Genomic DNA, 12,181 nt, shown 5'->3' on the forward strand with positions numbered 1-12,181 from the left:
ACGCCACCGTTCCCCGGCACCGCGTCCGTCACCGCGGGGCCGGGTCGGTGCACCGGGCGGGACTACAGCTCCCGGCGGCCCGCGCTGCCCGCCCCTCCCCGCCCCTGCCGCAGAGTCGGGCGGGTCCCGCTCCCGGTGCAGGTGGCCGGGCCGCAGCGAACGCCCCGGAGTCCGGTAAGAGCGTGGCACCGTCCTCCCCACCCCGGTCCGTCAGCTCTCGGCGCCGGCGCGGCGGCCGCGCTCCCTCCCCGCGGGCGGCCCCGCGGGCTCCCCATCAGGCGCCGCGGCCCTGCGGACGGCACCACGGTCCCTCCGCCCCGCCGGTCTCCGCATGAGGTACCGGGGCTCCTCGTGAGGCACTGCGGCAAGCGCCGGGATCCTTCAGTCCCCCGGTCTCTCCACGAGCGCGCCGCGGGCCCTCGCCCAGCCGAGAGCGGCTGTGCCCGGGCGGTCGTGGGGCCTGGTTGGGTTGCGGGGCGCGGCTGCATCCCGGTGCGGGGCCCTCCCGGCCTTTCTGCCTCGTGTGATGGGGCTTGGGGCAGCGCTGCTCCACCTCCCTGCTGGGGACCCCAGGAGGGTGAGACGAGGGTCCCTGCCCAGGGCAGGTGGGGGACAGGTGCCTCCCAGGTGCCATTAGCGCTGGGGCTTCTCACAGCCCGGCCACCTGCCCGGTGTCCCCGCTGTGACCCGCTCCCAGGCCCTCCTCGGGCTCGGTGCTCCCGGGGTGGATCCTCGTGCTTTGCCTCGGTGCCTGCCGGCTGTGAGCTACAGGCAGGGCTTCTTTTTCTCTGTGCTGGTGCAGCTGGACAAGACCTGAATCTGTAACGCAAGGCTGGAGGTCTCTGGCATCGACACACTGGGTATCTCTCGGGAATCTCTCCCCGGTTATCTCCACAGGAGGCACCGGGATGCCGGAGTGAGGTGGAGATAGGAGCAGAGGATAACAGGGGCCTGCCTGAGCCTGCCTTGCGTTCAAGCAGGAGATTAAGCACTTTGCTGCCCACACAGAGTGGGGCTCCCCCGCTGCTGCCTCTCCACATCTGGCTGGCGTGAGCCTGTAACGAAGGGCCCAGGTCCTGGCTGAGGCACAGTAGTTTTATGGTGATCTAAAAGTTGCCCTGTTTAAGTGCAGGGAGAGGCTCTCAGGCAAAAACACAGTGAGTCCTGCCCTCCTAAAAGGCAGAGGGACTGTGTTGTGGGACATCATGTCTGGGAGGTAGGTGTTTGCTGAAGAGTGTTCAGAGGTCACTGGCAGAAGGGGGAATCTCAGGGTGAGGGCTGTGGGTAGGAAAATGTCTCCAGGTGTCCACCTGGGAGTGGCATCTCGTGCTCTGATGCATCCCAGCCTGCTGCTGGTGGCACGAACTCAGAGGTGGGACAGCCAGCAAGACATGCCAGGGCACAGTGACCATATGGCACTGCCTTGGCTCCCAACCTGCCAGCATCCACTATCACATCCACAGAAGCTCCTTGTATCTAGGGGGACTGCCCAGAGCAGAGGGAAAGCCACAAGTGTGGCTCCCAGCCCCACCAAATATAGAAGAGCCCACGTGGGACTTCCAGCTTCAGAGCAGTGAATCAATCTTCAAGAGGGAAATGATGCAAGTGCTTCCTTCCTCTTTGGCCTGTGTCCATGCCAGGAAGGGCCAGTTTTATCTCCGAGCTGTGAGGGTCACATCGCTCTCATTTTCCTCCTCCCAATGCTATCGCCTGAAAAGAACCATTGCTAGATCACAGTCTCTTGAGTCTCAGAGCCACTTCTGGGGTGTGTCTGGGATGGGGACAGAGATACTGTTTTGCAGGGACCAGAGACTGAGTCACTGTCCCATGGGAATGGAGCAGGGGTCTGGGCACTCCTGGCAGCAGCGACAGCCCTTATTCTGCCCACTCCAGCCTGGCCTCATCCCTGACCTGCTCTGGCAGTGTCTCCAGCCTAGCCAGGCCAGGAAACTGCCCACCAACACGAGGGTTTGCAAACACAAGCAGAGCTCAAAGAACCGAGTTTCCTGTCCCTGATCCTGTCTGAGCTGTGTGTCTCAAACCAGGACACTGTGCCACCCCAAGACACTGTGTTGCGGAGCACGTGAAGCTGTGCTCTTCCAACAGCTGTGCTGGCTGTCCTGGAGCCAGGTGTGCAGGAGAGCTTGTGCTCGGGGCCTGGGAGACTCTGGATTTTGAGGACAGAGGGATCTCTGGAGCAGAGTGGAGGCTTCCAATCATCTTTACAAGGCCTCTTGCCAGGACTTTGCTCACATGTCCATGGAAGTGACTTTATCCTGCATCTCAAGTTGCTGAGGTGTGGCCGGACCCCTGGCTGGTATGCAGGATGTGGCTCCCCAAGTGGGAATGGCCAGGCTCTCAGCTTGCACCAAGTGATGCTGTGCTGATGGCTCAATTGGAGGCCATCTCCAAGGTCAGATAAAGTTACATCTGTGGGAGCTCTGGGCTGCTGAGTTACATCCTCACTGCCAGGAGGACTGATGACTCAGAGACCTTATCCAAGAAATTGGGGGGCTGCTCAGGCATCCCACACCCATGGGGTTGTTATCACCAGGTCCAGTGTGCGTGGGTTAATGACCGTGGTTTCTCTCTCCCCGCAGGCCACGATGTTGCGTTTGGCTGCTTTTGCAGCCATGCTGCTGTTCTTCAGGGTCACTCTGGAACTGTCCTGGGCCCAGGCCATCCCTGCTCTCTTCATCTTCTACCTGGGATCCGGTGGATGGGACTTCTTCCTCATATTCCTCAAGACAATACAAAGGGATGTCACGTAGGTGTCTTGGCTGGGATGGCCCAACCACCCACCCCTAGTCCTCTGCTCTGCCCTGGTGTGTGTATGTGTGTGTGTGAGCACAGCCCCCAACTCCTCGCACAGCCTGGGTTTCTGCTGGCACCTGGCCTGGCTGGAAGGAGATCTGTCTCTGCTGTATCCGGGTGACTCTAAGCTCTCAGGCAAAGTTTTCCCAAGAAGGATAGATTTCAGCTGAGCTCAAAGTCTACTGACTGTCCTTGTACTTCACCCTGTCCCTAAAGCTGCTGGCGTGGCACCAGGCCCTTGTGCAGGGTTCATTCTGAGTTGGTATCAGGCTGTGCCAGCTCCTGGCAAGGATTTGTGGGGGAGGGAGTGGTGGTACCTCTTGGAGAGCACCTGAGGCTCAAAAATGCCCCTTTGACTGGGGACATCCCTGTCTGCAGACTTCCAAAACACATCTCTCCCTGGCCTCCATCAGTCCCTGGCTATGAGCATCTTTGCAGATGTGTTCTGCCTATGTGCACACTGCTCAGGGAAGCATGCAGGGCTGCTGCTGACCTAGAGTGGGGTCTGGTGTAAGTGCTGGGCTGTTGCAGCTCCTTGGGAGGCCCTTGTGCTGTGCTGGCTTTGCTGGAGGAAGTGGTTTTGCAGGAGTCACTGAGCAGCTGCCCTCTTGCTCCCTTTCCTTTGGCAGCACGGGGCTGGTCCTGTTGCGGGTGAAGTGGCAGGTATGGAGGCATGTGAGGGAGAAGAACACAGTCGCCAAGATTTTCCAGAAGACTGTGAGGAAGTATCCAGAGAAGACAGCACTGATCTTCCAAGGCACAGGCGAGAGCTGGACCTTCCGTCAGCTGGATGAGTACTCCAACCAGGTGGCCAATTTCTTCTACGGCCAAGGCTTCCGTTCGGGTGATGTGATGGCACTTTTCATGGAGTCCCGCAATCAGTACGTGGGGCTGTGGCTCGGCCTGGCCAAGATCGGGGTGGAGACAGCCCTTGTGAATTCCCACCTGCGCATGGAGGCCTTGCTGCACTGCATCACCATCTCCAACTCCAAAGCTGTGGTTTTTGGGGTGGAAATGATGGAAGGTGAGGGGCTGGCAGATGTTGTGGGAGTGCTTTGGACTGGAGGGAGGTGTGTCTAGTCAATGGGTTCAGTGTTCCTTTCCTGCTCACCAGAGAACAGAGATCTGGAAGGGAGTGGACAGCTGAATCATGCAGGAATTAGATTTGTGGTTGGGTTTTTTTTGTTATTGGCTCCTTTGGACACTGGGCAGGATCTGGAGTGCAGTGCTTGTCTGCCTCCCAGGCAGGCCAGCCTGGGTGTGAGGATCCTTCCTTGTGCCTCTTGGGTCCATTCCCAGCATGGGTTGGGCTGGGCTTGTCCCACTGCACAGAAGGAGCCTCTCCTTGCTCTCCATGGCTGTTGCCACATCCCTGCAGCACCTTGGCTCCAGTTCCTTGTGTGTTTCAGCCCACACCTCTGGGGCTGATGGTGTCAACAGACCTCTTGGCACCAAAGAGGTTTTGGATGGGGAAAGATGGAAAACAGGATCTTCTGGTCCCTGAAGAGGTCTGGGCTGTGGCCCTAGCATCTGTTAATCATGGGAACAACATCTGCCTGGGATGGCTGTGAGCCCTTTGGGGACTCTGCCAAGCACAGTGGGGGTACTGCTACCTGGGGCAGGGTGTCCCTCAGACTGTCTGGGAGGGCAAGGGGTCTCTGTGCTGTAGCCACCCTGCTGCCTTTCTCCAGCTCCCCTCTTTACTTTCTCAGCAATGCAGGAAGTGCAGCCCTCCCTGGATAAATCCATCCATCTCTTCTGGTCTGGGGAAGGAAATCCTAAATCTGTGCTTCCTGGTGCAAAACACCTGGACCCCCTCCTGCAGATGGCCCAGCGACAGCAGCCAGCCCCCCCTGATAAGGGCTTTCTTGGTATGTGGTCAGTTCTAGGGGACAGACACGTGGTGGTGATTTTGAGGATCAGCCAGTTACAACTCTGGCAAGACTGCTGGGGGTGCTGATGGCAAGGGGTGTTTGGGATGGGTCTTACTCCAGTGTCAGAAGCCCAGCCCTGTGTGGAGTAGTATCCTGTTGTATCCTCCATGTGTCCAACAAACCTCATCTGCCCGGGGTGATCCCAGCATGTTCTTGGAGCTGTTACATAAGAGTTTTGGCTCAGGTGGCACGAGTAGAGTGTTTAAATTTTGCTTGTCCCCCTCTCCTGGTTCGGCCAGCTCCTAGATTGGGAATGTGACCCTGTCTCCTCATTGCTCCCCAGATAAACTCTTCTACATCTACACTTCTGGCACGACGGGGCTGCCCAAGGCTGCCATTGTGGTGAACTGCCGGTAAGGCTGTGGACAGGGGCTCAGGGAGGATGGGGCTGAGCTCTGCCCTGTCCTAGCACAGCAGCCTGACCCTGCTCCTGATGTTCCTTTTCTCCCTCCCTTCAGGTACTTCCGCATGTCCAGCTTAGTTTTTTATGGTTTTCGGATGAGGTCCGACGATGTGATGTACGACTGCCTCCCGCTCTACCACGCTGCAGGTAACGTGTCCATACAGAGCCTGGCATCCTGGGACTGACTCTTCCCTCAGCCAAGCCCAGGGCTTGGGCTGGAGGCTGGTGTGGCTGTGATCTCCATGTCGAGGAGGATGTGACTGCTGCTTGCAGTATGTGTGACTGAGGCTTTTTCTGGTTTTTCCCTGGAAGCCAAGAATCGATCTGTCTGACCTTTGGAGTGGGGAGGGTGTGGGGAGGGAGTTATCCTACCCTGGTTTTGGAATACCTGTTCCTTATTGCTGCTCCATGTGGAAAGTAAGGGGGGAGAGTCTAAGGGAAGGGGAAGCAGTGCCTCCCTGGCTGGCCGAGATGTGCTGGGATGTTTAGGTGCAAAGTGCTGCCCTACATGTTACTGCCACGTCTCCTCTCTTTCTGCCCATCGTCCAAGGCTGTGAGCCAGCCATGGCCTCTGCCTTGCCCTGCCAGTTCTTTCCCCAGGTGGGCTGGGCTGGAAGTGTTTGGGGACTGAGGGCTTTTCTCTCTGCAGGGAACATCGTGGGGATTGGGCAGTGCCTGCTGCAGGGTATGACGATTGTCATCCGCAAGAAGTTCTCAGCCTCACACTTTTGGGAGGACTGTGTGAAATACAACTGCACGGTGAGGCTGTGAGGCAAGGGGCCAGCTGGGAGTGGGGAGTGGAACCTGGGGGTCTGTGTCATGCTGGGGAGAGCCCAGCTGCTGGAAGTGGGGGGATCCTGGACCGGTTCTGTCTGTCCAAACTGCCTTTCAAGGTGGTGGGGCTGTGTCCTTCCCACCTGGGCTGGTAACTCCGTGTGTCCTCCTTCCATTCCAGCATTAGCCAGGGGATAGTGGATGGGTTTCACAGCCTGGAGGGGTGGGTTAACCAGGGAAGGACAGGCTGGCTGAGTTATCAGAATTTCTGTTTTTTACTGCGACCTCTTTAGCAAACTGGGTGTATTGTGCTGTTCCTTCCTGCCCTGAAGAAACCTCAGACAACCCAGGGCCCAGCAGAGAGGACCTAGTGAGTCTTTCTTTTCCATTGCTCCCAGATTGTGCAGTACATCGGGGAGATCTGCCGCTACCTGCTGAACCAGCCGTACCAGGACGCGGAGCGGCAGCACCGGGTGCGCATGGCCGTGGGCAATGGGCTGCGGGCCTCCATCTGGAGGGAGTTCATGGCCCGCTTTGGCATCGCCCAGGTGGCCGAGTTCTATGGGGCCACCGAGTGCAACTGCAGCCTGGGAAACTTTGACGGCAACGTAAGGCTCCACAATCCTCCCTCATGTCCCAAAGGGTGACAGCTGGCCTGGGCAGGGGTGGAAACCCAAATGGGCTGTTTTCTCCTTGGCATGGGTTGCCATCCACCCAGAGGGGTTTTGGCTGTTATGTGGTGCCACCTCTGTGGTGTCCTGGGAGTGTGTGAACAGTGGGTTCAGGTGGGACAAATGTCCTTACTATCCACAGCTCTGAGCTGTTTCTGTTCTAGGTTGGGTCATGTGGCTTCAACAGCAGGATCCTACCAGGTGTGTACCCCATTGGTTTGGTGAAGGTGGATGAAGACACTATGGAGCTGATCCGGGGCCCAGATGGTGTCTGTATCAGCTGCAAACCAGGTGAGGACAACCGCAGGGATAAAATCTCCTCAGCCCTGTGTGAGCATTTCACAGTACCTGAGGATAATTTCCCTGGATTTGTCTCTGCTCAGTTAAACCACACCAACCCCATTAGACACCCTTTTTGCTTGGGGGGGTGGGGGTGGTGGTGTTTCCCCCCTTCATCCCCTCTTCTCACTGCAGGGGAGCCGGGGCAACTGGTGGGTCGCATTGTCAAGAGCAATCCCCTGCAGCACTTCGATGGCTACCTGAATCAGTCAGCCACCAACAAGAAAATTGCCAGGGACGTGTTTACAAAAGGGGACGCTGCCTATCTCACAGGTGAGGCCAGCAGGACCCCTCTGTCCACTGGGAGTGGAGGAAAAGAGCACCTGTGTGGGAGTGGGGACTGTTCCAGGGCAGCAGCACTGCCCTGAGATGCTCCAGGATTGCTCCTAGCCACTCTGACACCTCATTTTTTTGCCTATTCCTTGCTTTCCTATAGGGGATGTCCTGGTAATGGACAAATATGGCTACATGTACTTCCGAGACCGCACCGGGGACACATTCCGATGGAAAGGGGAGAACGTCTCCACCACGGAGGTGGAGGGAACGCTGAGCCGCATCCTCAGCCTGACGGATGTGGTAGTTTATGGTGTGGAGGTCCCAGGTAGCTGAGAAGGAAGTGGACAATCAGGGGAGGCAGGCAGGCCTCCAGCACTTGAGTGTGAACATGTCCTGCATGTCCAGATTGATGTGTCCTTTCACCAGAGGGTGGACTGAGGCTCCCTATGGGTGAGCTGGGAAGAGGCCACAAGGGATGTGGCTAGGAGGAATCCAGAGGGTTTCCTCACTCTCTCAAGCTTTGGTCTGATTCTGGATGGTTTGTAAGGACCCTGTGTCCTCTCTGGCCATGACTGTGACCGCAGGGTGTCACTGGTAGCCCTTGCCACAGGGTGATGACACAGCGGTGACACAGCTGGACGTGCCAGTGCTCCAGTACAAAGCAGAGTCTTGCTGGTGCAGGGCAGAGGGGAGGTGATGCTACAGGGACAGTGTGTCTGAGTGCTCTTCTTCTCTGCCTCTTAGGGATTGAAGGGAGGGCAGGAATGGCAGCCATCGCCGACCCGGAGAACTCCTGTGACCTAGAAGACTTTTCCAGCAAGCTGAAAAAGGCCCTGCCACTGTATGCACGTCCTGTATTCCTGCGGTTCCTGCACGAAGTCTCAAAGACAAGTGAGCCATGGCATGCACACTCACACTGGACATGGAGCTGGGGGAGCCTGGGAGGGGGAAACTTGGTTACAGAGATCAGTCTGTAGGGTAGGGATGGAGCCTCTCTGCCCCTCAGAGGCCGTGGCCAGTTCCTCAGGTGGTTTTGAGGCATGGGGATGCAAGGCTGGGTCTGGGGCAACACAGGTATGGCCGGGGTGGAATTGCGTGTGGCCAGTGAGCCCTTACTCCTCCTTCTCTCCCCATCCCAGGCACTTACAAGTTCCAGAAGATGGAGCTGCGGAAGCAGGGCTTTGACCCCACGCTGGTGAAGGACAGGTTGTATTTTCTGGACTCCAGACAAGGCTGTTACCTGCCGCTGGACCAGGCAGCATTTGGCAGGATCCAGTCGGGAGAACAGAAGCTGTAACTGGTGTGGCTCAAGCAAGGCACCTCCCAAATCCTGCTGGGGAGAGGGGGCAAGGCAGGCACTGGGGAAGGAAAGGTTCACAGAGTGATATAAAAGGCCCGCTAGAGATTTTATTTGACAAGTTTTACAGATAAGGGTTTGGGGGGGAACACAGAGGGGATTGAGGGGAGGGGGATGGTCACATACCAAAGCATTGACTCATTATGGCTTTATTTTCTACTTGGTATAGTGGTGGTGGTCCCATGCCATGGGAGGGGCAGGGCCCATGCCAGTTGAGGAGGGGTGGGGTGCCCCTGCCATTCCACTTTCCTTTTCCTGTCTTTCCCTACCTTTTCCGGTCTGCAGCAACCCTTCCTTGTGAAGGCCATGAAGAGGCCAGTGCTGGGCTCTTCCCCACTCCTCTACCAAGTAGCCAGCTCCTCCTTGGCACAGGGACCCCACTGGGAGAGGGAAGCTGGGTGCCAGGCACAACCCCTTCCCTCTGCAACCCCTTCCCTCTGCATGGCCCTGCTGGTGTTGTGTGTCTGCTGTGAATCAGGGGAGCAGGGTAGTGTTGGGCTCAGGAGGGCGACAGGGGTGTGTTTCTGCCATGCCTTTCTCTCTCCTGAGGGTGACATTTCTATTTTTCACAATCACACGCACATTATATTATATTTTATTTTATATATGTGTATATATATATGTATGTGTGTGTGTATATATATATATATATATATATATATATATATAAAATACACGCTGAGTTTTTTTTTTCAATCTTAATTTATTGTCTGTACTTTTGAATGTGTCCCGGGTTTGTGCAGTAGGTGGAGGGATAGCCCAGACCTGTCCTCTCTTGGAGAATCCTTTTCTCTCACAGGGAGGTAGGATGCTCATCTGGGACTGATTCTCCTCTTCCAGCGTGGATGCAACCTGTATATGTCCTTGTGGCCTTGCTCCATGGTGGAGGACATGAACAAATCCTGCTATCTTGTGGACACTTCTCTCAGTCTCTTACTTCCATCTTTTGTGGATGCAGCATTGTTTTGTGGACCTTCTTCCTTGCAGAAAGCAAGTAGGAGAGTGGGAAGAAGGGCCATGTTTGCCTTTACTTAGATGTACTCAGGAGGCATCTTGCCTGGAGAGAGAATGTCCTCTGGAGGGTGGCTTCTGTGAGAGCCTGACTTCACGTGCTCTGCATCCCTTCCCAAAAGAGCCCTCCCTGTCTCCAGCGCCAGAGCAGGGCCCTGAACTGAAATGTCCATGTGAAACACCTGACTTATGCTATGTGAATTCCCCGTGTTGTGTCTGATGTGAAACAGCCTCAGCAGCGATGTCCAATTCCTGTCCTCAGAAAACATGCAGAAATGTCTCTTCCAGAGAAAACTCTGGGTTGGGCTTTTTCTTTTTTTTTCTTTTTTTTTTTTTTAATAATTTGGTTTTATGCATTTAGCAGGGTTACTCCTTAAAACAAGATCTGTGTTTTGTGAGGGCAGGGTGTGTCTGCTCTTCTAGCTGTGCTTCCACACCAACGTACCTGCCTGCCCCAGTCTGTCCCAGTCTCACAATTAAACACGAGTATGGGTCTATGCTGGAGTTTCCTACCTTTTCCTTTTACAGTCCTGCTCTGTGAGGGAAGGTGGGGGGAACTGTGCTGGTTTGGGAGCTGCCACTCCAGAGCATCACCTCCCTGTGTGCATTTTGGCTCATCTTAGAGCAGGGGGAACAAGCCCCTTGCTGCTGGGTTTAATGACTGTGTGAACCCAACATGTTGATCAGACCCTCCCCAGTTCCCTCCACTAACTCCCCACACCCTGTTTTTCCTTGTCCTGTCCTCAGCATTGCCATCCCAATTTGTTCTGGCTCAGTTCTCCCTTTTTACCCTGGGACATGTGGCTCTTCCACCCCTCTCCTGTTCTCTCTTTCATCTTCCTGCTGCTTCTCTCTGTGTTTGTCCATGCTGAACTTCCCAGCTCATTTCTGCACTTGCAGACAAGTTTTTTGGTAGCCATTCCACTTCCCTTGCTGCCAGAACCATCTTTTAGACTTTCTGCATCCAACCCTGGTGACAGGAGAACCTGGTTCCTTCTTGGTATGGCGGTGCCAGGGACAAATGTCTTCCATGAGCCTGAGTGAAATGTGTTGCCTGGTGAAACAAACCGTAAGAAAAGTATTGGAAATTTGCATCCATTACATGGCAGCTTCACCTTTGGACATGTTCAAATGGGTGTCTTCTCCAGCATCTCTAAGCTAAAAGCTTTAATTTTAGTTTTTCAGTCCCCTGGACACTCACAAGCCTCTGTCCCAAAGCAGCTGGTGGAAAAACAGACATCACCCCCACAGCCCTGCAGCACCCGAGGGGCTCAGCCCTCGCACAGCATGGCTTTCCTTGGGGGGGGGTCATATTTAGGGTCCCGGGAGCTGGTGCAGGGAGTGCAGCAGTGGTGCCTCTGCAGGTGTTCTGCTCCCACTTCTGGGCCCTGTTCCGCTTGCAGCCACCAGCGGAGGGCAGGCTGGGCTCGGCAAACGCCTCCCCTCGAGGGGACACACTGTAGGGGCTCCCGGGGCTTTTACAGCCCTCGCATGGCGTTCAGAGCCCTGGAAGTGTGGGATGTTGGAGCAGGGGGGTTACCCACGCAGGGAGCCGCTCCGACCCTGCCTGAGGTGGAGAGGAAATTTCAGATAATGGTGCTGGGTGTGAGGCCAGCGGCAATCCCAGGCACTGGTGTCCACTGTGCTCGGGCTCCTGGCTGGAGACTGCTCACGGAGACTTGGGCAGCAGCGAGGTCACCGAGCTGTGCCAGGAGGGTGGTGGGCAGCGACCTGAACCACCGGCTCTCATCCAGCCCTGCTAAAAGCAATGAGGAAAAGCTTGGCCTCCCTGAAGTCAGACCAGGGGGTGGTCATCTGGAGATGGGTGGTTTGGAGTAGTAGAGGAGGATACAGGTGGACTGTACTCCCTCCCTGGAGGAGATGGCTGTGCTGAAGAAAGAGGGGTTGCAGGGCAAAGCTCAGCACTGTGTTTCTGTCTGTCTGAGAGCAGGGTAGGTTAAAAAAGCCTGCCAAGGAACTAATGCATTCAGGGCACTGCCTGTTAAATGCAGATACAAATAGCTTTGGAAGCTTATGGAAGTATGGCCGTTACTTGGTTTGCAAGTGAGCCTGTATGAATGGAGACTGGCTTGCATTGTTGGGTTTTGGAGATGGATGGGAATTACAGGCCTGTGAGAGGAGCAGGATGTAGCCCTTGCTGGTGCCAACGCAAGTCAGGAGCTGAGCCCTGGCTGGAGCATAGCCCGGAGCTCACCCCAAGCCCTGTATTCCTGGCTGGCTGTGAGGAGGAGGAGCTGCAGGGTGCAGGCAAGAGGAGCAGGATGAGGCCCCCCCGAGGTGAGAGCTCCTGCTCTGGGGAGATGGGAGGTGCTGAGTCACTGGAAAAGAGCTCAGCAAACATCATGGAGGGCACTGGTACACAGCCCATCCATCGCCGAGACCTGCAGTGTCGTGCCGGAGGGCTGGGGCGTGCACGTGCCACATGCACCTCTGTGCCAGAGGATTTCCCAGGGAGAGGGAAGCCCCAGGGAGGTGTGTTCATAGCTCTGAATTATGCTCAAAGGAGCCCCCCTGCACGGTGGTGCTGGTGTTGGGGGGGTTCGTCCCGCTGGAGATCTGGTGCCCAGGGACAATTCACCGT

At 56.2% G+C, this 12,181-nt stretch overlaps 1 protein-coding gene across 1 annotated transcript; it reads left to right on the forward strand.

Moving 5' to 3' along the window:
- Window positions 1–102: 102 nt before the first annotated feature.
- Window positions 103–8,637, forward strand: SLC27A4 (solute carrier family 27 member 4). Its single transcript, XM_082295032.1, has 13 exons — window positions 103–174; window positions 2,601–2,767; window positions 3,444–3,838; window positions 4,527–4,685; window positions 5,032–5,101; window positions 5,207–5,298; window positions 5,801–5,910; window positions 6,324–6,533; window positions 6,761–6,887; window positions 7,071–7,208; window positions 7,372–7,536; window positions 7,956–8,102; window positions 8,351–8,637. The coding sequence occupies exons 2-13, from the start codon at window positions 2,607–2,609 to the stop codon at window positions 8,506–8,508; spliced, it is 1,932 nt and encodes a 643-aa protein (XP_082151158.1). The 5' UTR covers window positions 103–174; window positions 2,601–2,606; the 3' UTR covers window positions 8,509–8,637.
- Window positions 8,638–12,181: the final 3,544 nt, after the last annotated feature.

Source organism: Coloeus monedula (genome assembly GCF_965178545.1).
Source record: "Coloeus monedula genome assembly, chromosome: 21".
Classification (NCBI taxonomy): Eukaryota; Metazoa; Chordata; class Aves; order Passeriformes; family Corvidae; genus Coloeus; species Coloeus monedula.